The 23,100-nt window shown below is 47.3% G+C and overlaps 1 protein-coding gene across 4 annotated transcripts in view; it reads right to left on the bottom strand.

The window, feature by feature from the left end:
• Positions 1-22,877, bottom strand: part of NTM (neurotrimin) — an 857,156-nt gene extending 834,279 nt beyond the window's left edge. Inside the window, exon 1 of one of the 4 annotated variants that reach the window (XM_081113622.1) lies at positions 22,289-22,877. In XM_081113622.1, the coding sequence (XP_080969748.1) occupies positions 22,289-22,370 (82 nt within the window). In that variant the 5' untranslated portion in view covers positions 22,371-22,877. The remainder of the gene's footprint in view (positions 1-22,288) is intronic. The other 3 variants (XM_081113623.1, XM_081113620.1, XM_081113621.1) reach the window with 3 other exon arrangements.
• Positions 22,878-23,100: the final 223 nt, after the last annotated feature.

Here is a 23,100-nt window from a genome sequence, read left to right as displayed (position 1 = left end):
CAGGGCAGAAAAAAAAAAAAAAGTCTTGTCAACACCTTTCTTTCTTTTCCCCTATTAAGCATACTGTAAAAATCAATCCCTTTTGTCACTTCTCTCTGCTTGCAAGAATGTTTAATGGATGTCAGGGGAGCTAATGATCGCTGGGAGAAAATTCATTTCAGATTTGCTATTTATAAAGTACTCAGTGCTCAGGTGGGAAATTAACATGAGGAAGGAGCCGGTGGGCGGGGGAGCGACCGACGTATAGAAGAGCTGGGGCCCTGCCAGACTGGCAGTTGCCACCTTCGTGTAGGTGGCACGCAAGGCATTCTGGGGCCAAGGGGACACATGTGTCAGAGACACTGTGTGGGATCCTGAAAAGAGTAGAGGTTCAGGAGACACCCAGACCTTCGCAAGTTGACCTTGCTGAGCCAAACTTATCCCAGCAATACAATCACACCGAGGGGACCTAGCTCACAGGGTTGTGGATTGGCTACAATATCAGACATAAAACTTTGACCGGGGCCTGGCCCTGACGACTGGTGCATGTTTAATAAACATGAACTTCCTTCCCACGGCCCCATGGCCCCTGCAGGGACCAGGACAGGGCAGGTCAGCACAGAACTGCGCCAGGACCTGGAACAGGCCACGGTGCGCTCACACTCGAGCCCACATAGCCCTGAGCATCAGCGGGCACCTTCAGCATCCAGGTGATCCCATGAGCCTGTGGTTCTCAAACTTGAGCGACCATAGCCAGTGTCAGAATCTCCCCTAGGGCCGTGGTCGGCAAACTGCGGCTCGCGAGCCACATGCGGCTCTTTGGCCCCTGGAGTGTGGCTCTTCCACAAAATACCACGTGCGGGCGCGCATGTACAGTGCGATTGAAACTTCGTGGCCCATGTGCAGAAGTCGGTATTTTGTGGAAGAGCCACGCTCAAAGGGTCAAAGAGCCGCATGTGGCTCGCGAGCCGCAGTTTGTTGACCACTGCGGTCTAGGGCTTCTTAAACTCAGACTGCCTGCCTCACTTTAGAGTTGCTGGGAGTCTGTAGCTCTGGGGGTGGGCTTTAGAATCTACATTTCTGACAAGTTCCAGGTTAGGCGGATGCTGCTGGTCTTGGGAGCACACTTTCACCACTGAGTTTGACAGACAACGGAACTGTCCCCTGAAATTCCACCATCCAACCAGCGCCTCCAGATACAGCCAGTGCTTCCCCACCAGCCCTCACCCCCCACCCCCTCCAACCAGTACAGACTCAGAATTTTTGAAGCAAATCACTAAACGTTAGTTAATTCGCTGCCAAATTGTACATTCCGGCTCAGTGAGGCGAGTGCTGCGGTTAATCCGGTTTGCTTCCATGGGAAACCAAGCCTCAGTTTCCCCTCTGCATAGTCGGTGCCTCCCCTGCTCAGATGGATCAACTTGGCCGCTGCTCCAGAAAGTTCTCTGGGCTGCACACGGAGCTGCAGGTCAGAGAGCCCTGGGTCCCCCTCGCCATTCTAGTCCTCCCTCCCTGGCCTTCTCGCCAATACTTCTGTTATAGCTGGATTAACTGCAAATCTCCTTTGATCGCTCACTCTGGGTTGAAACAGACAACCTGTTGCCACGTGTTTGATTGCTGCGTCCCAGGGGAGTTCCTGTTTGTAATGCAGCCAGTTACTGTACACGGGCACGCCACGCAGGCAGCCGTTGAGCTGCTAATTCATTGTCTACAAGGTTGCTTTTCGGGTTCTCATTTTTCAATAACAGGCTTCTCGGGACACCTTTAAGCTTCAGAAATAAGCCGAAAACTGCTTTTCCGGTCACTTATAGAAACACACGTGCGTCGGGAGGGGGAAAGGGACTAGTTTTAGGAGTTATTCCTGGGGCTCTGAAAGCCTTGGTGGATGGCATGCTCGCTCAGGTCTGGAGGCACAGTGGGAAGTGGGCGGGCTCACAGACACCCTGACACGGAGGCCAGTGAGGAATCCTGACATGTCTCCTGATGCCCAACTGCTGCTTCCCCGAGGCTGGGCGGGTATTCTGGGCACCAGCAAAATATCCTGTCAGCAAGCCGCTCCCTCTGCTGCATTTTGTTAGGAAGCCTGCCATTCCTTCTCTAGTCGCTGCCCCACAGTCCCACCCTCTGAGGGGGCATCATGTCACCAAGGACAGGGGAGGAGGTGGCTGTGAGAGCCCTGCCCCAGGGCTTGCTCCACATCTCTCTCACCGGGCATGCACTTTCAGTGTCTGGGCCATAGTAGGTGCTCAGTTATTTCTTTATTTTTTTTAAATAGATTTTTTTAAAAATATATTTTATTGATTTTTTACAGAGAGGAAGGGAGAGAGATAGAGAGTTAGAAACATCGATGAGAGAGAAACATCGATCAGCTGCCTCCTGCACATCTCCTACTGGGGATGTGCCAGCAACCCAGGTACATGCCCTTGACCGGAATCGAACCCGGGACCCTTCAGTCCGCAGGCCGACGCTCCATCCACTGAGCCAAACCGGTTTCGGCTAAATAGATTTTTTATTGTTGATGGTATTACAGATATCTCTCATGATCCCTCTCTTTCCCCCCCCCCTCCTCCCAGCTCCTACCTACCCACTCCCCAGGTCTTTACTCCCCTATTGCCAGTGTTCATGGGCTATGCATGTAAGCACATACATTCTTCTCACCCCCCAATCCCACATCCAGGTATGTCAGTCTGTTCCATGCCAGTTATTTCAACTGATAAGGGGAGGAACTTTCTGGCATTGGGCCACTTTCCACCACCATCTCCTCTCTCTCTTCCAAATGCAGATTTTACAAATAATCCGATCAGCCAGAAAGAGCAGCCATTCCCTTTCTGCCCTGCCAAATCATATACTTCCCCAAGAAAGAGTAAAAAAAGAAGAAAATTTAAAACAAACAAACAAAAAGCTATTTAAACTTACTTCTACCTTTCAGACACCTGATTCTGATCAGACTATTGCCCTTAGAGACCTAACATTAAGAACAAAAGTCAGGTTCCAGATAAAAAGAGAACAAATAAAACAAAAATGCCCCAGTTAAGCTTAAATTTCAGATAAATAACAAACAAGGTTTTAGTATAAGTCTTGGTTCTCAGAATATAGTGTCAATCACCTGAAGGACATCTTTTTGTTTTGCTTTGTTTTGTTTTTTTGTTAATCTTCTCATGAGGAATTTTTCCCATTGTCTTTTTTCTTAGAAAGGGAGTGGAAGAGAGTGAGGGAGGGAGGGAGAGAAACATTGATGTGAGAGAGGCATTTCAATTGGTTGCCTCTGAAGGTGCCCCAACCAAGGCCAGGGATCAAACCTGCAACCCAGGGCCGTGCCCTTAACTGGGAATTGAACCCAAGACCCCTTGGTTCAGGGGGCTGATACTCTAACCACTTAGCACACTGGCCAGCGCCTGAAGGGCTTCTTGAAAGGCAGGCAGCTGCAAGTCAGGAGAGTCCACGCTTTCTGGTTCAGTGGCCACACTTGGACAGCCACGACTCTAACCACGTTATGTGGCACAGACCCCTTCCTCTCTCCCTAATGCAGATGAAACAGGGAAATGGCTGGGAGGGATCCATATGAAGGCTGGGTAGAGAGATGGGGAGTTAGAGTAGGCCTCAAAACACTTGTCTACTTTTTTAGCCTTTTTTATTCTTGCCTGGCCTTATATATGCCGTCCCCTCAACATGAAAGCAGGTGTGTACAGTGTTGTACTGTGCTGATCCCGTGGGAAAGGTGTTACCAGCAGACAGGGCATCAGTACTGGAGTCCATGTTCAGGGCCAGTGTCCAGAATGAGAGAGGCAACATGAGGAGGATGCTGAGAGACAGAGCAGGAGAGAGGCTGGGCAAGAGAGGGAAGGAAGTTCTGTGTGCCGAGGTAAGGAACTCGGGCTGTATCCTGAAAACTAGTGAACATTTTAAGTAGAAGGCTAAGGTGACAAAAGGTGGGGGTTGTTTAGCAAGATCATTAATGATCGGCAATATGGAAGCTGGCAGCAGGAGACCTATGAAGAGGCAGCCTTTATCCAGTAAGCAGTGATTTAACCTCAAATGAGACCGTGGCAAAGACAGGAGAGGAGAAGCAGACCGTGGGGAGCGTTCACAGGCAGAACTGAACCAAGTTGGTGAGTGAGTGTAGCAGGAGGATGAGGGAGGGGAGGAGCCCGGATGACCCCAATGGGGAGGTGCATCACTAATATCCACGCTGTTCACAACACCTTGCAGGATTGTTGGCTTCTGCTTCTTTGATATATATTGAGTCACAGTTTCACAAACATAATTCAATTAAACAGGAAACTATATTCCAAGGAAGTTCAAATATCCCATTTTATAGATGAGAAAAAAATGAAGGCTTCAGGGGGAAAAAAAAAACACCCCAAAACACTAAATCCAAAAAGCTTGAGTTAATCATAGAACTGGGATGAGAAAAGAACATTCTGATTGTTGTAGGGATCAACAAATACATTTGCTATAAATACCCTGTGTAAGCTGTAAAACTATCTGTCATTCCTTTGGGAGTTGACCTAAGAAAGGAGTTGGAGATGAGCTTTGAGCATGCTCAGGGCATGTTCTGCTATCTTCTCTAAATGGTAGGGCCGGAACCAGAAAAAGAGATGGAAAAATCAGGCAGGGTAGATCATATTGTATCTTAAAAGGCCAGAGAAAAAAGAATGCCACGAGGAGAGAAGTGATTAATGCTGCGTGGACACTTTCTGATGTACGAGTCAGCTCTTTTGCTCCCTATTCAAGTAACTTTTTCAGTTCTTTCCTGCTTTTTGAAAAGCTAGTCTATAGAGTTGTGGACACACACATAAACCTGTACACACATGTGTGCAAACACACACCTTCCTTGAATTACGCTCAGAGGAAAAAAAAAAGCCATCAAATTCAAACTCCTTCAACTTCCTGCTCCAAGCTTAAACTTTCACCTGAATCCATGCCACACCAAGGACAGCTAATTGTCTCTATCTCTTCTTAATTTTTTTTCTTTATTGGGGTAAAATATACATAACATAAAATTTATCATCTTAACCATTTTTTAGCCTTCTCTCCAAAACTTCTGCTATATTTGGATTAACTGCAAATCTCCTTTGATCTCTACTCTCAGTGGAAACAGACAACCTGTTGCCACGTGTCTGATTACTGCCTCCCAGGGCAGTTCCTGTGGGTAATGCAGCAGTTACTGTACACTGGCATTCCACGCAATGGCATTAAGTACATCCACACTGTTGTGCAACTACCATCACTATCCATCTCTACAACTTTTCATCATCCCAAGCAAAAACTCTGCATCCATTAAATTATCACTCCCCATTCTTGCTCCCCCCAGCCCCTGGTAAGTCCTCTACATTCTGTCTCTTGAACTTGCCTATTCCAGGGACACCAAATAAGTGGAAGCATACACTATTTGGCCTTTTGTGTCTAACTTATTTCACTTAGCGTAATGTTGTCAAGATTCAATCATGTTGTAGCGTGTATCAGAACTTCATGAAGGTGATTAATGTTTGACTGTATGTACAGACCACATTTTGTTCATTCATTGGATACATGGGTTGCTTTACCTTTTGGCTGTTGTGAATAATGTTTCTAGGAACATTGGTGTACAAATATCTGTTGAGTCTCCTTTCAAAATTTAAGGGTATATACCTAGAAGTATACTAGTACTTATGGGATCATATAGTAATTCTTTGTGTTACTTATTGCAAAACCACTAAACTATTTCCCACAGTGGTTACACCACTTACATTCCCAGAGCAATGTACAAATGTTCCAATTCACTTTCCCCACATTCTTGCCAACATATGATATATACACATATTTAAAATAATAATCATCCTAATTGATGTAAAGTGGTATCTCATTATGGTTTTGATCTGCATTTCCTTAATGACTGTAGATGTTGAAAACCAATGGTTAGATGCCCCAAAGTAGACACCTTAATCATATGTGTGTCCTCTGGGCCTATGGACAGACCTTCTCCATCCTCGTCACGGGGAGTTCTAACTGTCCCTCCTTTCATACAACATGATAGTTGTCTCTTAATATCCATCCTCCCTTTCTTCCATGATGATAGGCCCCTAACTTTGTCTGGGCAGGTGCTCAGCCAAAGTGGATAACACCTCCCCTTTCCCTGGCATTGACATGTGGCAATGTGACCTGGCTCTGGCAGAGGGGATGTGACATAGAGTGCCATGTGAGGGCTCTCAGGAAGGGACCTTCCTTAGGAGACAGGACACCTGTGCATTCTGCCCCTTCTTCCTGCTCTCCTCTTGCATCCCCCTGCCTGGCACACAGATATTGTCATCTTAGACCACAGAATCAAGGCCACATACAACAGACCCAAACCACAGAAAGACCAGGGTCCCGGGCTCTGGGGCCACCATATTGGCCATGAACAAAGCAGAGTATTATTTTAACCAGAAAGATAGCTGTCTAACTTATTTAAACCTCTTTTATTGTGTAGTTTTGTCATTTGCAGCTGAATCCAGTCATAATGGATATTCTCAATCATGTTCTTTCTTCCTTATTTAACGAGTAATGGAATTGGTCTTGGTCTTTCTCCTTCTCTTCCAGAGGCATTGTCTACCTGTGCTCAAGAATCATGACTCCTCCACTCCCCTCAGGCTCTCACATCGCCTGAGGAACCTCCCTTGGCCAGTCAGCTCCTATGTCAGCGGTTCTCAACCTGTGGGTTGAGACCTCTTTTGGGGGTCAAACAACCCTTTCACAGGGGTCGCCTAAGATCATTGGAAAACATATATAATTACATATTGTTTTTGTGATTAATCACTATGCTTTAATTATGTTCAATTTGTAACAGTGAAATTGGGGGTCACCACAACATGAGGAACTGTATTCAAGGGTCTCGGCATTAGGAAGGTTGAGAACCACTGTTCTATGTCTTCCTTTCATGCTTCTGCTTTATTAGCTGCCGCCCAGGAGCATTTAAAGAGTTATTTCCTATCTAAAACACAACAACAGTCTCTCCAACTGCAACTCCCCCTTGTCTTTCTACTGTCTCCCTTTTTTTACAAAAACTAAAAATTGAAATAATTATCTAAATGTTTTATAACCTCACCCCACCCTACATCTATTCCCCCCAATGCTATGACTCCACCCCACAAAACTCTCTCCCAAGGGGGCAGAGATAGTCTTGTTGCTAAGTATAACCTTCCTTGATCCCCCAGCAACATTTTGTTTTGTTTTTGTTTGTTTTTTAATCCTCACCCAAGGATTTTTTTTTTTTTTTTTTTTTTTTTAGAGAGGGTGGAAGAGAGAGGGAAAGACAGAGAGAAATAATTGATGTGAGACACATCGATTGGTTGCCTCCTGCATGAGCCCAGTCCTGGCCTGGGCTGGGGGGGAGCCTGCAATTCAGAATCAAACCCAGGACCCTTTCTGACATTCTATCCATTGAGCCAAACAGGCTAGGGCAAGGGTGGGCAAACTTTTTGACTCGAGGGCCACAATGGGTTCTTAAACTGGAACGGAGGGCCGGAACAAAAGCATGGATGGAGTGTTTGTGTGAACTAATATAAATTCAAAGTAAACATCATTACATAAAAGGGTACTGCCCTTTTTTTTTTTTTTTTTTAGTTTTATTCATTTCAAACGGGCCTGGGCTAGGGCCTCCCAGCAGCATTTGATGCTTCTAATGCTCCTGCCTTCCTCGAGCAAAGCCCTTGACCTTCATGGCATCATGCTCTCCTGCTTTTCCTCCTATGTGTTTAGCCGATTTTTGCCAATGGTCCTTCCAAATATTCTTCTCTTTCCAATCTTTAAATACTAGTGGCCTGCCCTCATTTCTCTTAATATACTCTCTACTCTCTTCATGGGTAAGTAACGGTACCTGTTGAAGACCATCTTTGTTCAAGTTCAAACATCCCTCCACAGTTCCAGATCCAACCTCATCCAGCCAACTTCATATGCAAGAGCTTCTTGTCTAGCTGTCACCTTCAAATCTATAATGACCCAGATCGCATTCACCACAATCTCTCTCAAACACCCCTGGGTGCCATTTACCGAGAAACTACAAGTCCTCTTTCATCTCCCTTTGTCACTTGTTACCCTCTTCTCTCCCTATCTCCAAGTCATACCCTTTACCTCTCAAACTCTCTAATACTCCCATCTCTCTTCATCTCTGCAACTCTCACCTGGTTACCTCAAGCCTTGCCTCTATTCTTGGCTTCTTAACATTCATTTCCCACACTGTAACTAGAGTAAGATTTTAACATTTTTCACTAACCGAAAGCATGCTATCTGACCATTAAAACTGCAAATATGATCATATTACTATCTGGCTTACAACCCTTTAAAACATTTCCCTTTCTTCAGTATAACATTTTTAAGAATTACTGCAAGGCCATTCAAGTTCTAACCTCTGCCTACACCTCTACCTACATCTCTTGTCTTTTTACCTACAACTTCTTCTCTTCCCTTTGAGACCCCCAAACCACACCAATGCACCCAATCTAGCCAGAATGGATATTGGATTCTTAAATTCCTACCATGCTTTCCTACCCCAAGGTGTTGGACTATGCAGTTTCCTCCATTGTAACACTAATTTCTCCTCCTTCTTGATTCAATCCAGGCACCTTTGTGTCTTGATTTGAACATCTCTTCCTTCTAGAACAGTGGTTCTCAACCTTCCTAATGCCGCGACCCTTTAATACAGTTCCTTCATGTTGTGGTGACCCCCAATTTCATTGTTACAAATTGAACATAATGAAAGCATAGTGATTAATCATAAAACAATATGTAATTATATATGTGTTTTCCGATGGTCTTAGTCGACCCCTGTGAAAGGGTCGTTCGACCCCAAAGCGGTCGCGACCCACAGGTTGAGAACCGCTGTTCTAGAAGATTTCCCTGACCTGAAAAATCTTCTAGAAGCTGCCATAGCAAACATGACTTGTTTCTACCCCAGCACTTACCATGTTGTATTAAATTGTCGACTTCTCTGAGTGTAAGAACTACGTCTTGTTGTTTATGGTTGGTATACAGTGAGGTCTGAATAAATCATTCTGAAGTGGATGAAATATAAGTGCAAGTAAGAGCTTGGCCATGCCCTTGGATCTATTATGTTGCTTTTTTTTTTATCATTCACCTTGATGATGCGGGGATGATATTTCTTTATCAGTTGGCGATGACACAAAGCTAATGGTGACAGCTCATCAGAATACAAAAATAATTTCAATTGATTTAAATAATGGGCCCAAGGTACAGAGGAAGTTCAAACACTTAAAAATTTTTTTTAAAATTTACTGTAAGCAAGGATAGGAAAAGTCTTGTATAAAAGCATTTTTGTCAAGAGGAATGAGTACAACATCAATGTGAGCCAATAGTGTGGTATATCTTGAAAAAAAAGATAATAGACTAGACCTATAAAACTATAAAGTCCAAAATATGGTGCGTAATAGTCCACTCCCCACTTTGCCCATCAGACTGCTTCGGGAAGAGTCTGTCTGGTAATGCCTTTTAGTGGATCATTATTAAACTGGAGCCTGTTCAGAAGATAATGATCAGGATGATTAGTGGTCTAGAAGTTGTACCTATGATATCCAGGAGAAGAAACTACGAACGTCAAGATAAAATAAATAGGGTCCATGATAATCATCTCTTAACAAGTGGATCACATAATATTACTCGTGTTTTGAGTTGCACTAATTGGTAGAAGTTAGGAAGAGGCAAATTTTTGCTCCTTGTAGATTTATTAGAATTATATTAAGCTGCAAGTAATAGAAACCTAATTAAATAGGGATTTTTTCATAAGTGATAATAAGTATGGAAATATGTATTCCAGAGCTGCTCCAACTGCTATGTCATCTTGAACCTGAGGTCCTTCTATTGTTGAGTCATATCAAATATTCAACTATTTTTTTAATCCTCACCTGAGGATATGTTCATTGATTTTTAGAGAGAGAGGAAGGAAGGGGGAGAGAGAGAAGAAAGCAAGAGTGAGAGAGAGAGAGAGCAAGAGAGAGAGCTCAGTGTGAGAAACATCACTCAGTTGCCTTCTGTACGTGCCCAGACTGGGGATTGAACCAGCAACCTAGGTATGTGCCCTGACTGGGAATTGAACCCACAACCTTTTTGGTGTACAGGACACAGGATAACACTCCAATCAGCTGAGCCACTTGGCCAGGCTATACTCTACTATTTTTAATTTATCAAGTCCATTTGGTTCACCCTAAAAGCTTCCTTTTCTTTGCCATTCTTGAAGTGTGTTGTTTGTCCTCCTGTTTGCAAGTTAGCTCCTAGAACTCCAGGGAGTATGCCAGTCTCTCAGTCAAGAAGAAAGGGGAAGAGTAGGTTTCCAATAGCACAGATTTCCTGACTACAATTCTCAAAACCCCACCCAGTGAATGTGCGCTTACATTCTATTAACCTGAACTACGTTGCATGGCCATACCCAGCCATGAGGGGAGGTAGGAGACAGGCATTTGGAATGGGCACACTGCTGTCCTGAACACATTGATAGCACTGTTTATAAAGAAAGAGGATAGAACTGGCATTGAGGAGGCATCACAAATGCCTGTGAGAATAGCGTTTTCTCACAGTTTATCAGCTACGTAAAGGGGTGCTAACAACCGTGGTTCTCAGCTGTATCTGCATGATATAATCATCTGTGGTTATTCTGACCTAGTTAATGAGAAATTTTGTGAGTCGGGACCTAGGCATCTGCTTATCACAATCCCCACAGGTAATTCTGACAGCCAGAAATGGGGACCACCACTCGGTAGTGCCTGCTCACTGAAAGGCTCTGAAATTGTTGAACAGGAATTAGTGACCATCATTCAGGTGCAAGTGTGTTGCCTTGGGTGGAAGACTGGGAAAATTCCAAGGTATCTCAAAACTATACGAGTCTATAAAAAGAGCTTTTTGATTTGGTGATTAAATTTATTTGGCCTTCCAAAGTGCAAGAAAGTAGTAAAAAAAAAAATGGTAAGAAGGCATTTAGATCCTTCTATTAAGAAGTTTTAAGGAAGAAGGAGAAATATAAAACAGTTAATTCTTTGTCTTCAGAATTAGCGAAATTGTTTCTCCAACTAGTATGTCTGTGCATCACCAATTGCAGTGAGAAAAAATAGCTATCAATTAATCTTTGCTAAGCCTGGGCCAAGTTTCCTTCTGACTGTAGGGGAAGAGTCAGGTGACCTAATGGACAGTTTTGCGGAAGAAGGAGAAAGAGTCGATTTGAATAGCAGATAAGAAACACTTGACCACCCCATCTTCTCCAACTACATAAATCCATCCAGTCCACTGCCCTCTGTTCTTAGACCCAACCTTCCCTTGCCCCTGCTGCTCCCTCTGATGCCAATGTAAGTTCTTACTCATCTGATCGTGTTGACCACTAGAGTGACTATTTTCTCTTCTTGGGTAAGTTTAGCCAGAAATACTGAGCTCATCCACCATTACCTAGGCGCCTAGAACATATGGCTTATTATTGATTATAGCCAGGTGGGATTACTAATATATGGGATCACAGGTTCAGGTTCCAAAAATGACCCTGTCAGAAAGAAGATGGGAGTGGACTCCAATAAGGTGATCTCAGAGAAGGTAAGTTCTGAAGTCAGGTTGTTGTGTACGTAGTTAAACAGCACAGGTATAGGATCAGGAAGGGTGGAATTAATAACAGTTCACTGTAAGTGAGCAGAGTTATAGGGCTCTTGGAAACCTAATGGGATCTCAGGTTTCTCTCTTCTCTCTTTCTCTCCCTCCCTCCTTTCTTTCCACCAAAACACTCTGACTGCCACATTGTGCCAAGGACTGTGCTGGTTGTGCTAGGAATGTAAAGATAAATAAGGCCAATTCCTGACCTCCAGGAGCTCACAGTCTGGCAGGGGAGATAGACATGTAAGCAGGTAACTACACAAATGGGTGGTGAATATGAAGTAAATACAAGAGCAAGGAAGTCATCAAAGAAGAGATAAGGAGCTTCAAAAGGATGCTGAGCCTGACATTTTGTACTGATTTCCAGTATTTGAGAGGCCGGCAAGGGTAGCCCTCAGTGGAGGGAGCAGTGAGCACCTGTGTCTTGAGGAGAGCGCGGTAGAGGATGCCCAGGAGTCCATGGAACCAGGAGAGCATGGGGTGAGGAGAGAGGTTGGCAAGAACTTGGGGTCTCCCCACACCTTTTCAAAGAGCTGAGACTTGATCCTGTTTTGACTTAAAATCGGGAGAGGCCATCTTCTGTAATACTTCAGGCTGCTCAGAGCAAGGGGGAGAAGAATTCTTGAAGAAGGAAGCAGAGTACCCATAATAACTCTAGAAAAGGGCAATCGGCACCCTTTCTATGATGATTCTAGAGAAGACAGGAGAAAAGCCTGGGATATTTAACCTAGTGAAGAGGAGCTTTGAGGGAGAGAGGGAGGGAGTCATGTTTTCAAATGTTTGAGGAAAAGTCGTGTTGAAGAAAAATGATTCGTAGTAGCAATCATAACGCTATTAGGTAATATTTATTGAGGGCTTACTATGTGCCAGGCAATGTTCCAAGCACTTTATCTGCAGTAACTTATTTAATCCTCATAACAGCCTTAAAGTAAATCCCAGTTATCTCCATTTCATAAAAGAGGTAAGTGAATCACACAGAGGCTGATTAAATTGCTAAGGGTTTCAAACTAGGAAGTGACAGAGCCAGCATTTGAGCCCAGCAAGATTACACTCACTTTTGTAATTTCTTTCCAGACAGATTCTCCTTTGTTTCCCTTTGCTTCCTGTCTTCCTGAAGGGTCAGATACAATAGACTATCTAGAGCAGCAGTTCTCAACCTGTGGGTCGCAACCCCTTTGGGGGTCGAACGACCGTTTCACAGGGGTCGCCTAAGACCATTGGAAAACACATATATAATTACATACTGTTTTTGTGATTAATCACTATGCTTTCATTATGTTCAATTTGTAACAATGAAATTGGGGGTCACCACAACATGAAGAACTGTATTAAAGGGTCGCAGCATTAAGAAGGTTGAGAACCACTGATCTACAGATGTAAGTCTGCCCTTATCAGAGATGGAAGCTGGGGGACCACTGCAGCTGCATTTTTGAGGTGTCAGAGCTCAAAGAAAGAGATTAGAATAAATCATCTTGAGAGTTCCTCTGGGCTTGAGCTGGTTGGGACTCTGGGGTTGGCTGATGCAGCAGTGTAAACACTTTGTGAGGTACCCAGCAAGGGCCCTGGGCACACATCTGCACGGTAGCTCCATTCCACGTGTGCCCCTAGCCCTGCTGACTCTACCCAAATGGAGGAGTGTCCATGCCTGCATGCCCTACAGGAAAGGACCTGGCTTGGAAGGTGGAGCCAGTAGGACTCCTGCCTAACACACTAGCTGCACCATTACCGCTGAGATTCTGGGCCTGAGGCTTTGCTGGGAATGAGGAGAGTGATGGGAGCTCCAGGCTGGATAACTGACTCCTGGGGAGGGAAACGAAGGCTGTGACCATCTTCATAGGAATGGAGCTTGCTTAGCACTCTCTAAATCCAGCTCTAACACATTCCTTCCTTACATATGTATATATTGATTTCAGAGAGAAAGTGAGAGGGAGAGAGGAATAAAAACATCAATGATGAGGAGAGTCATTGACTGGCTGCCTCCCACATGCCCCCTACTGGGGATCAAGACCCAAACACCCAGGCATGTGCCCTGACTGGGAATTTAACCGAGACCTCCTGGTTCATAGGTAGATGCTCAACCACTAAGCCACACCTGCCGGGCTAACACATTCATTCTTGACCCACGTTCAAATGGCTCTGAAATCTCTCTTACAGGATTGATCAATTAAAATCAGTATCATTCTTGAGTCCTGGGACCTGAAATGTGGTGACTAGTTAACTCTTTCGCCCATCCTAAGAATGCCAACCATGTAAAGATAGAGATGAATGTATGGATACGTGACATAGTCTACAGGATGCGGCCTGCATCGTTTGTAGTGCACACACACTCACATGTTCTGACTTCGGTAGCCAATCTGTGAGGAAGTTTATATTCTTAGCTTCCTGCAAGCGGAAACCGCTGCTGGATGTTTTCTTGTAGCACCGCTACCTTTCAAGTACTGTACTCAAAAAGGCTATTCGCAAGATTGCAAGATGCTGAAGTTGAAATGAAACTTGAAAATCTTTTAGACCTCCCGCTTTATTTTAGAGACGTGGCAACTGCGGTTCCTACTCAAGCTCAAAGAACATTTTCAGTTGACTTTCGAGGTCCGGTTTTCAAACCTGGCCACAGATTAGAACCCCTTAGAGAGCTCTTACAAATATTAGTGCGGGGCCCCATCAGGAGGAGATTCTGGTTTAACTGGTCTGGGGTGGAGTCCAGACATTGGTATTTTTATAAAGCTCTTCAGGTGACTCTATGATATGCCATGTTTGAGAACCACTGGCTTGGAGAAGGAGAGTATTATAGATACATCTTGTATCTACCCCCCAAGACCTACCATCTTCTGAGATGGGGTCAAAGATAGAGAATTACTCTAGGCTGCTTCACTGGGAAGAATCACAGACCCATGAGAAAGGTTCTTCTACATGAGAAAAGTTAAGAACAATCACCTCCACCATTCCAGAAATGCAAGTGGAGGCAGTCAGGTGAGCGATCGTCCTAACCATTCAGGGGTGGCTACAGTGCCCCATGCGAGCATAAGAGAAGCCATATGCCCTTTGAGCACAGAGAGCTGAAAACACACGTTGATGAATCGAAAGATGTATGTCCCAACCACAGCAGGGCACCAAAGGAGAACAAATAAGTGATGAGCTTATTTTTCTAGGAACTCTCAATTAAGTTATATGAGTGGGTAGCAAAAAAAAAAAAAAAATAGGTTTTCAAAAGGATGTCATCTTAAATCAACCCCAAAGAATGAAACCTTAAAGAAGTTCCCTGATATTCATTTCCCTCATCCAGACTAGCGACCTGAGGCAAATCCTTGCCCAGTCTCATATGTGTTCTCCTCTTGCCTCCTTTGCCGTCTAGTTCTGTGCAGAAGGCAGGTCACAAGGAAGTGGACAGGCCAACAGACAGGGTGTCAATGGTGCCAAGAATCAACCAGTAACTTGAAGGACAAGAGGCCATGGCGACAAAGCCAACTAACTTCCACCATCCACATACTAACGGAAGGTGCATCTGACGTCCATGAGCCCCGTCTTGGTGGGGACAGCGTGGAGCAAAGGCAGGATCTCCTGTTGATCACTAAGGTGGGGCTAGAGCCGTGCATCCTCCCCCACGGCTCCCGACCCACAAACACGGATCAACGGGCAGTTGCTTTCTTGCCGCCCATCATCATTTGCACAAAAAACAAGAGGCTGGGTCCCTGAGCCTTCCCCTGCTTCTGGCATTCCTGTGGGGCTGCCAGATGTATTACAAAGGGTGGTAAGTCAAGCCAAATCTGGGAGCAGGTACTCTGTCTTTGGTCTCATCCTTCAGTTGGTTCTAGGCCAGGGGTGGGCAAACTTTTTGACTCGAGGACCACAATGGGTTCTTAAACTGGACCGGAGGGCCGGAACAAAAGCATGGATGGAGTGTTTGTGTGAACTAATAGAAATTCAAAGTAAACATCATTACACAAAAGGGTACGGTCTTTTTTTTTTTTTTTTTTTAGTTTTATTCATTTCAAATGGGCCGGATCCGGCCCGCGGGCTGTAGTTTGCCCATGGCTGTTCTAGTCACTGCTGTATTCCCAGCGCCTAAAATAATACATGGAACATAGGAGGTGCTCAATAAACACTGGCTGGGTGATGGAACCCATGAACAAATGAACACTTACACAGAGTCTGGGAGTTAGAATTCGTGGCACAACCAAGACAAAACAAGTGAAGTGCCTCTAGAAAGTGAGGTTGAATGAGCAAGTGAAGGCAAAACCAGCCCGTCTTTTGATCGGTCTATTATTGTAAAAGGCGATACTCTTAGAGAAGAAAGAAAAAAAAATCAAATTTCGTTACCTAAGGTGTCCTTAGTAACAAAGCTGAAGAATGTGTTTTCCAATATTTGATTTCTTAGGCTTGACAGTCTCTCCTGAAATACTCTCTTCTCCGCCATGGAAATGTGAATCTCTGTTGGTTTGTGTTGCAGTTTGCAAATGACTTACAGAGCTCTCTGGCAGGGCGGCTGTGTTTCTTCTTGCAACTAAACAAAAGGCCGTTTCTCTACTATGACTTACACGGGGGAGAGCCTGTGATCTGCTGTGGCTTTGGAAGGAGGAGAAAAGCAGAAGAGCAAAGGAGGGGAAAGTTAAAAAAAAACGAGGAAAATTGGAACAAGCGTGGCATAGAAGGTGAGCAAAAAGCAGGAAAGAGGCAAGGGCAAATCGGATATGGAGAATCCCTGTGGGGAAGAACCAATGGCTGAGGGCTCTGTCGCCAGTAGGACCCCAGCTCCCTTATTGGGGATGGCTCAGCTCGCCCACCGGTTCGCTGGTCTCCCCTCCCTCCTACTGCGCCCTGTCATCTGGGCTCCTTGTGAACTGGAAAGACAGACTGTCCCCTCCTTCTCCTGGGCAAGCCTGCGGGAAGCAGAGCAACCCCTGCCAGCTTGACCTAGATCTGTCAGCTGATCAATTATTTTTCCCATAGAGGAGAAGGAAAAATGAAAAGAAGAAAAAAGGTGTGTGTGGGGAGTGGCGGGGGGGCGGGGGGCAAGGGAGGAAAGAAAGGGGGGGGAGAGGGCAGAGAGAGGGAGGAATGGGGAGAGGAAAAGGGGGAGAAGTGGGGAGAGCAAATGAACGGTGACGTGGATCAACTCATCTATCTTTTAAGTTTAAGCTCTTTTAAGTTTAAGCAGCGATCACAAGAGCAGGCTTAATCCAGAAAAGGTTGCATAAATAAAAACATATCAAATAAAACAGAAAGCTCTCAGGGGTTACTGAACAACATCATAGTCAAAGCAAAGGACAGAGTCCTCTCTTTTCCAATCCAGTTTAGAGCTGGTTGTCTTCCCTCTCCAACTCCCAGCTCCAGCTTCCGCCCTCCCCATGCTCCTCCAGTCTGCCATTCACCCTGCCAGCATGGTGTCTCCCTCTGCAAATGGATGGGAGGCATGCTCCCTGCTGCTTCTTCCGAAGCCCCTCTGGTCTTCCCCAGCCCGCTCTCTAATGAAAGGGAAGGTCAGGGAGACACTCCCTCAGGAGGTTAGGATGGCTGCAAAGGCCCAGCCCAGCCCCATCCAGCCTGCATGTCCTTGATTACCTTGTTTTTGCATGTTTTCATTTTTTCTCTTTCATTTGTTTTATTGGATTTCAAATGACTATAGACATAAAGTAAACATGTAACAAGCCAACAGAGCAGAAAGGAAGTAAACTGCATAAATACAACCCGTCTCAGCATGGAGTTCCACTTAGCACCACATGTTCGGAGTGTTACAGGCATTAATGAGTCCTGATAACACCCAGGGGACCTGGTCCCCAGCCTGGCAGGCAGGTGGGGAGACTGGCTCACACAGGGAGCGATGTTCCCCTACAGAAGACATAGCAAGCTCTGAGCTCAGGTGTCCAGGTGCCTGTCCCAGGACTGGCCTGGGATCTGGCCGGCGTGTGGGTTGGACTGCTTGAAGAGTCTGCAGAGGTTCTATAAAGCGATGTGTTTTTTGTTTTGTTTGTGCATTTCCAGCATTCTAGTTGGTGGGCTAGAGAGCAGGCCATGAGCTCCAAACGGAAAACCTGGAACGGAGTCAATCCCAGAGGACACAGTCCCATCCAAAGTGTCGTCACCATGAGCAGACAGCCAAGAGCCTGTGCCTCTTCCCAGCACGTGTTTCCCCACGTGCCTGCCCCCTGTGTTGGTTTAGAAGTGCTGTCACTTCTTAGGATGTCAGGGGAGCTCACTCCCACCCGAGGGGCAAACTGTGGCTGAAGCCAGCAGTGGCTCCTGCAGCCCACTCGTGACCATCAGCTGGGGCTAGCGTGTCTCAGGGCTGCCGACTGCATGCACGCAGAGGACAGGGCCCCGGGAAGTGCTAGAGGACAGCCAGGAGCCAAGCATGGCAAGCAGGGAACCACGACCCCCAATGACACAGGTCAGCATGCCTACATACAGGCACTGCTGGAGGGGGCCTACTGAGAACCAACAGAAGTCAGGGTTAGGAGTGGAAGCTAACACTTTGTGCTTCTGTTTGGCTTTAAAGGTGCCAAAAAGGCCCAGCTGGTGTGGCTCAGCAGTTGAACGTCAACCCAGGAACCAAGAGGTCACCAGTTAGATTCCCAGTCCGGCCAGGCACATGCCCAGGTTTCAGGCTCCGTCCCCAGTAGGGGGTGTGCAAGAGGCAGCCGATTGATGATGTTCCTCTTTCATTGCTGTTTCTATCTCTCTCCATCTCCATTCCTCTCTCTCTAAAAATCAATAAAAACATATTTAAAAATAAATAAAAGTGCCATAAAGGAAGGACCAGCGCGAGGACTCGGCTTTGCACCTGGTGACCAGAGCTGCAATCCCAAGAATGGCCTCTGTGCAGCGAGGCCTGCTGCTCCCTGCGGGCATCTCCGCAGCCTGGACCAGGCTCACCGGCCGCCTGAGGAGGAGGATGGAGGGGCATGGCCTTCTCTGAGCTGGGGTCAGCTTACCTATAACCTGCCCCCGACGGGGCAGCTCCGAGCGCAGCAGCTGGTATCCACTCTGTAAGCTTCTGTCCCTCTCCCCTGCCTTTGTTACAATTTATTTCTTCACTTTATTTGTGGCCATGCTCCCAAGTGCTCACAACCGACACAAAGGCCAGGATCCCATCATCCCAAACTGATTTTTCACTTTGCCAGTCAACATTGTTATGGTCTCACTGCTTCCCTCCCCTCTCAGCAGCATTGCCCAGCACAGGCTGCTGCTGGCACCCGAACCTTGGCTGTGAGTGGCAGGAACTTGGCCGGGCTGCCCAGCAGAGCGGACTCCATGCCGTGGGCGCTGAGTGAAGGAGAGTGTGAATTCAGCCCCGTCTCCCTTCCCATCTCTGCCCTGCACGTGGCTCCAGTGGGCAGAGAAGCGGATGTGGGACTGGAGGAAATGAGGGGAAATGAGAAAGGTAAGACAGGAATCTAGCCTCGCTTGCCGGAAGGTGTTAAAAAGAGCAGCAATCCTTCGAAAGAGAAATGGTCGGGTTTCTAGAAAGAGAAAAGCTGCAGTACAACCAGCCATTCTTTCAGAGCCTCTGGGTGGCGGGAGGTGGGCTGTGTGCTGAAAGGGACGGCGCCCAAACCAGGGACCCCCTCCTGTTCCCAGGGAGAGGAGCTCTGGTACATCAACCAGGCTGCCCTAGGGCCAGAGCCCCAGGGTGCTAATCACCCCTTCCTCCCTGACTCCTGTCCATCACTAATCACCCCTCCCTCCCTGACTCCTGTCCATCACTAATCACCCCTCCCTCCCTCCATCCTGCCCATCACTAATCACCCCTCCCTCCCTGACTCCTGTCCATCACTAATCACCCCTCCCTCCCTCCATCCTGCCCATCACTTATCACCCCTCCCTCCCTGACTCCTGTCCATCACTAATCACCCCTCCCTCCCTCCATCCTGCCCATCACTTATCACCCCTCCCTCCCTCCATCCTGCCCATCACTAATCACCCCTCCCTCCCTCTTGCCCATCACTAATCACCCCTCCCTCCCTCCATCCTGCCCATCACTAATCACCCCTCCCTCCCTCCTGCCCATCACTAATCACCCCTCCCTCCCTCCCTCTTGCCCATCACTAATCACCCCTCCCTCCCTCCTGCCCATCACTAATCATCCCTCCCTCCCTCCTGCCCATCACTAATCAGAGAAGATTCCCTCAGAAACCTCCTCCCCATGTTGGATTTTGGTTGCTGGTTGGGAGGGTGGGGGCAGGTCAGACAGGGGTCCATAAGCTGCCATTGGCCCGCACACACCTTTTCCAGGAGGCAAACCACCCCAAGTAGCAGCTCCAGAAAGAGCCAGCTTAAAACAAAAACAGAGGAGGAGAAAAAATTGCCTTGGAATGTGTGCTGCATTCTAACTAGTCCCACTGGGTCAATGCAATAGGGGTGGATTATTGCAGCCAAGACCTGGGCTGCCTCAGTAATTCTGCAAGTTTGATAAGAGAGAGCTGGCAGGTTCCCGCTCCCATCCCTGAACGAGAAAACAGCCGCCACCTTTGCTGGTCCGACTGGCATGTGGTGTGGGGGTCTTCGGGGGTCCCTCTGCCTTAAACGTGGGCAGCCTGGGTCTATATGACCGACTGAAGCATGTAGCGCTGGCTCTGAGTGGGCAGCACCGATAAGGCCATTACTTTCCTTAGGAAATTCGGGATTTGGGAGCCTGTAACCTCCATCCCCACCCCAAGATGGGAGCGAGATCACAAAACCAGACTTCACCCTGGGGAATGGGGCACCAGCACGCTCACTCATGTATTCACGGATGATTCAAAGTCTGAGCAAATATTATGCTTCCCCGCATTTATTTCTGATGAAAAAATAATCACGTATGCTAATTTATATGTAAATTCCGCTTGGCCCTGGGGCTCCTGGCATGCAGCCAGTGGGGCTGACGACGGTGGAAGTTTGGCTGTGGTCTCGGGTTTGATGTTACAGATAGAAAAGACACAGATCTCAGGACAAGTGGGAAGTCACCCAGGACTCAGACCTGCGCTTCCCTTCCTCATCTCTGTGGTTAGCACCACCGGAGCCATTTCCCTAGGAGAGCCTGGCCCTGAAATCACTGCATCCCCACAGCCAGGGCTGGGGTTCTGATCTCACTGGGGAGTCCTTGCACCCAGAACAGGCCGGGTGCACACATACCCCTGCACACACAGAAGCTCACACACACACACACATACACTCACACACACGCTGTCGCTGCTCCATGTTACGTAAGAGGAGTCATTCAAGGATGCCTCCAAGTTAGCTCCTCACTCTCCCCCCACCGACGTCTCCAAGGAAGAGGAGAGAGGTCCCAAGGCTGTCCCGGCAAGACCCACCACTGTGACTTCCCTGCCATCTGACTCAGAGCCCTCCAGGCCCCCTTGCCTTCCTCCTTGAGCCCCAGCCAAGTGTACACGCACATTCGATTCTCCCCAGCCTGGTCCCTCTGTCCACCTCGCATGGGTCCCCATGGTAGCCCGAAACCTATGTCGAGGGGACAGCAGCAGTCCCCAAAGCCAACCCTCAGAGAAGGGTCAGGACTAGAGGTGGGGATTCAGTGGAGACTGTGAGAACCCCATATTGCAGTAGGAGAAGAGCAGAGGTGGGTGAGACTCCCCATCCTTCTCTACCCTGAAGGGCCAAACTTTCCTCTGGGACCACAGCTTCCAGGTCAGAGCTTCTGCCAGCTGGACTACCTAGGGAAAGTTTCTCTGCCTGTCTCAATCCCTATCCGTTCAGCTGTCTTTAATATGAAAAAAAGGCAAGTCAGACCCTCCCCCCCCCCCCAAAGGGCAGGGTGGGTGGGAGAAGCAGGTGAGCGGATAATGCCGCTGCTGGAACGGAAGAGCTGGGACAGAGTGTGGGGCCAGCCGGTGCAGCAAATGGACCCAGGACTGAAGCCGACTCCAAAGGCACCCAGCACAGCACCGTCAAGATCAGAGCACGCACTTGGCCCAGGAGCAAGCCCGGCCCTCAGCTGCAGCCCACAGCTTGGCTTCCAGACCAATAATAAACAGAACATTAGCATTCGCCTCTTATTGCCTCTCTCCCTTCAACTTAGGAAAGCTGTTCCGAATTTCAGAGCCCCGTGCAAGGCGTGCCTGTTCCCACTGCTTCTCAGCTGCTCCTTGTCTCTCCCCCACCCCCCCTCCGCCACAAACACACCCCCAAACACATTCCAAACTAATGCAGTTGTTCCCCGCGGCTGCAAACTGATTCATCCCTTTAAGCTGGATCTCTGGCCAGAGCCGTACAGGATGCAGTTACCTGATTATTTCTAGCCTGCCTTCTCCTCGCCTCCTTTCGGAAGCTTTGCAAGTTTACTGGCAGATATTTTAAAGTTTCCTCTTGTCATTTCTTCCCAGTAACATAAGCAACACATTAGCAACCCTGCTGCCCTCGGAATCTGTCATTCTCCACGCCCCCCCCCCCCGCCCCTGCTCCTGCGTGTGCTCTGTCGTGTGTGCGTGTGTGTGCAAGAATGTACATAAAGCCGGGGAGAGCAGCACACAGCCATGTACCTCAACAGGAGCCAGACACCTTTTACTTCTGCATATACACCCCCCATTCCAGTAGCAGCCAGACTCGAATCAATAGTCTCACAGCCTGGTAGGGAGGATGAAGTCCCAGCCATGCTGTTTAAACGCTCTCTCCTCCACCTGCAAACCGCGCAGCAGAGCCGACCGGGGAGTCTGCGACTCGCATAAAGCACTCCGTTACCATCCCTGGGTCTACTGTAGGCAAATCAATAGCAAGCGCTTACCTTGAAAGAGAAACAGAGCAGCCAGCCCCGTGAAGATTGCCCAAGAGATAGAATTGTGCATTTTTGCCTGGATGGTTTTCATGCCTTTTTTTTTTCTCTTCTTCTTCTTCTTTTTCTTCTTTTTTGTCAGGTTCGGTTTTTTCTTCCTTTCTTTCCTGACAGATTGCGTCGCTCTCCAGCTCCTGGAAGGAGATGTAAATCCACTGTGTTGCTGAAGGACACAACAAGAAAGCCAGCCGAGGGTGTGAGAGAGTGTGACTTCTCAGTAATTATCTCTACTCATACTCTGGCACCGAGACACATCGTACAATCTGGCCCTGGACAGCCCTCCTACAAGCTGCAATCATTGGTTCTAATCCAAGGATTGACAGAGCTACAACACCCGCGCGCGGGCACACGCACACACACACACACGCACACACACACACACACTCAGGAATCATTTACTGGGCAAATCAGGCTAGCTGATTAAAGAGACAGGAGCCTGGAGAGATGGAATGATAAATGCCACTTTGGCCCTTCTATATTACTTTCATTTTTTAAACTGACAGTCTCAGAGCCCCCAGCATCAAAAAATCCCTTTCCTTCTGGCGTTCTTTGGCCTCCTGAACTCAGATTCCCTTTGCACTGGAAAAATCCCACAGCCAGCAACGGCTTACGGGAAAATTTAAAGGGACATTTTCATGCTCAGTGAAACTTGCAAAGAGAAGTCAAATCTCATTTCTTGGTACCTATTTTCTTCTCTGATAAAAATATCATTCAATGACAGGGTGTATTTTTTTTCTTCTCTCCCCCCCCCCTTCTATTTTCCC

The sequence above is a fragment of the Myotis nattereri genome, assembly GCF_964212035.1.
Source record: "Myotis nattereri genome assembly, chromosome: 19".
In the NCBI taxonomy this organism is placed as follows: Eukaryota; Metazoa; Chordata; class Mammalia; order Chiroptera; family Vespertilionidae; genus Myotis; species Myotis nattereri.
Note: the sequence above shows the minus strand (reverse complement) of the source record. Positions and strands in the feature narration are given on the sequence as shown.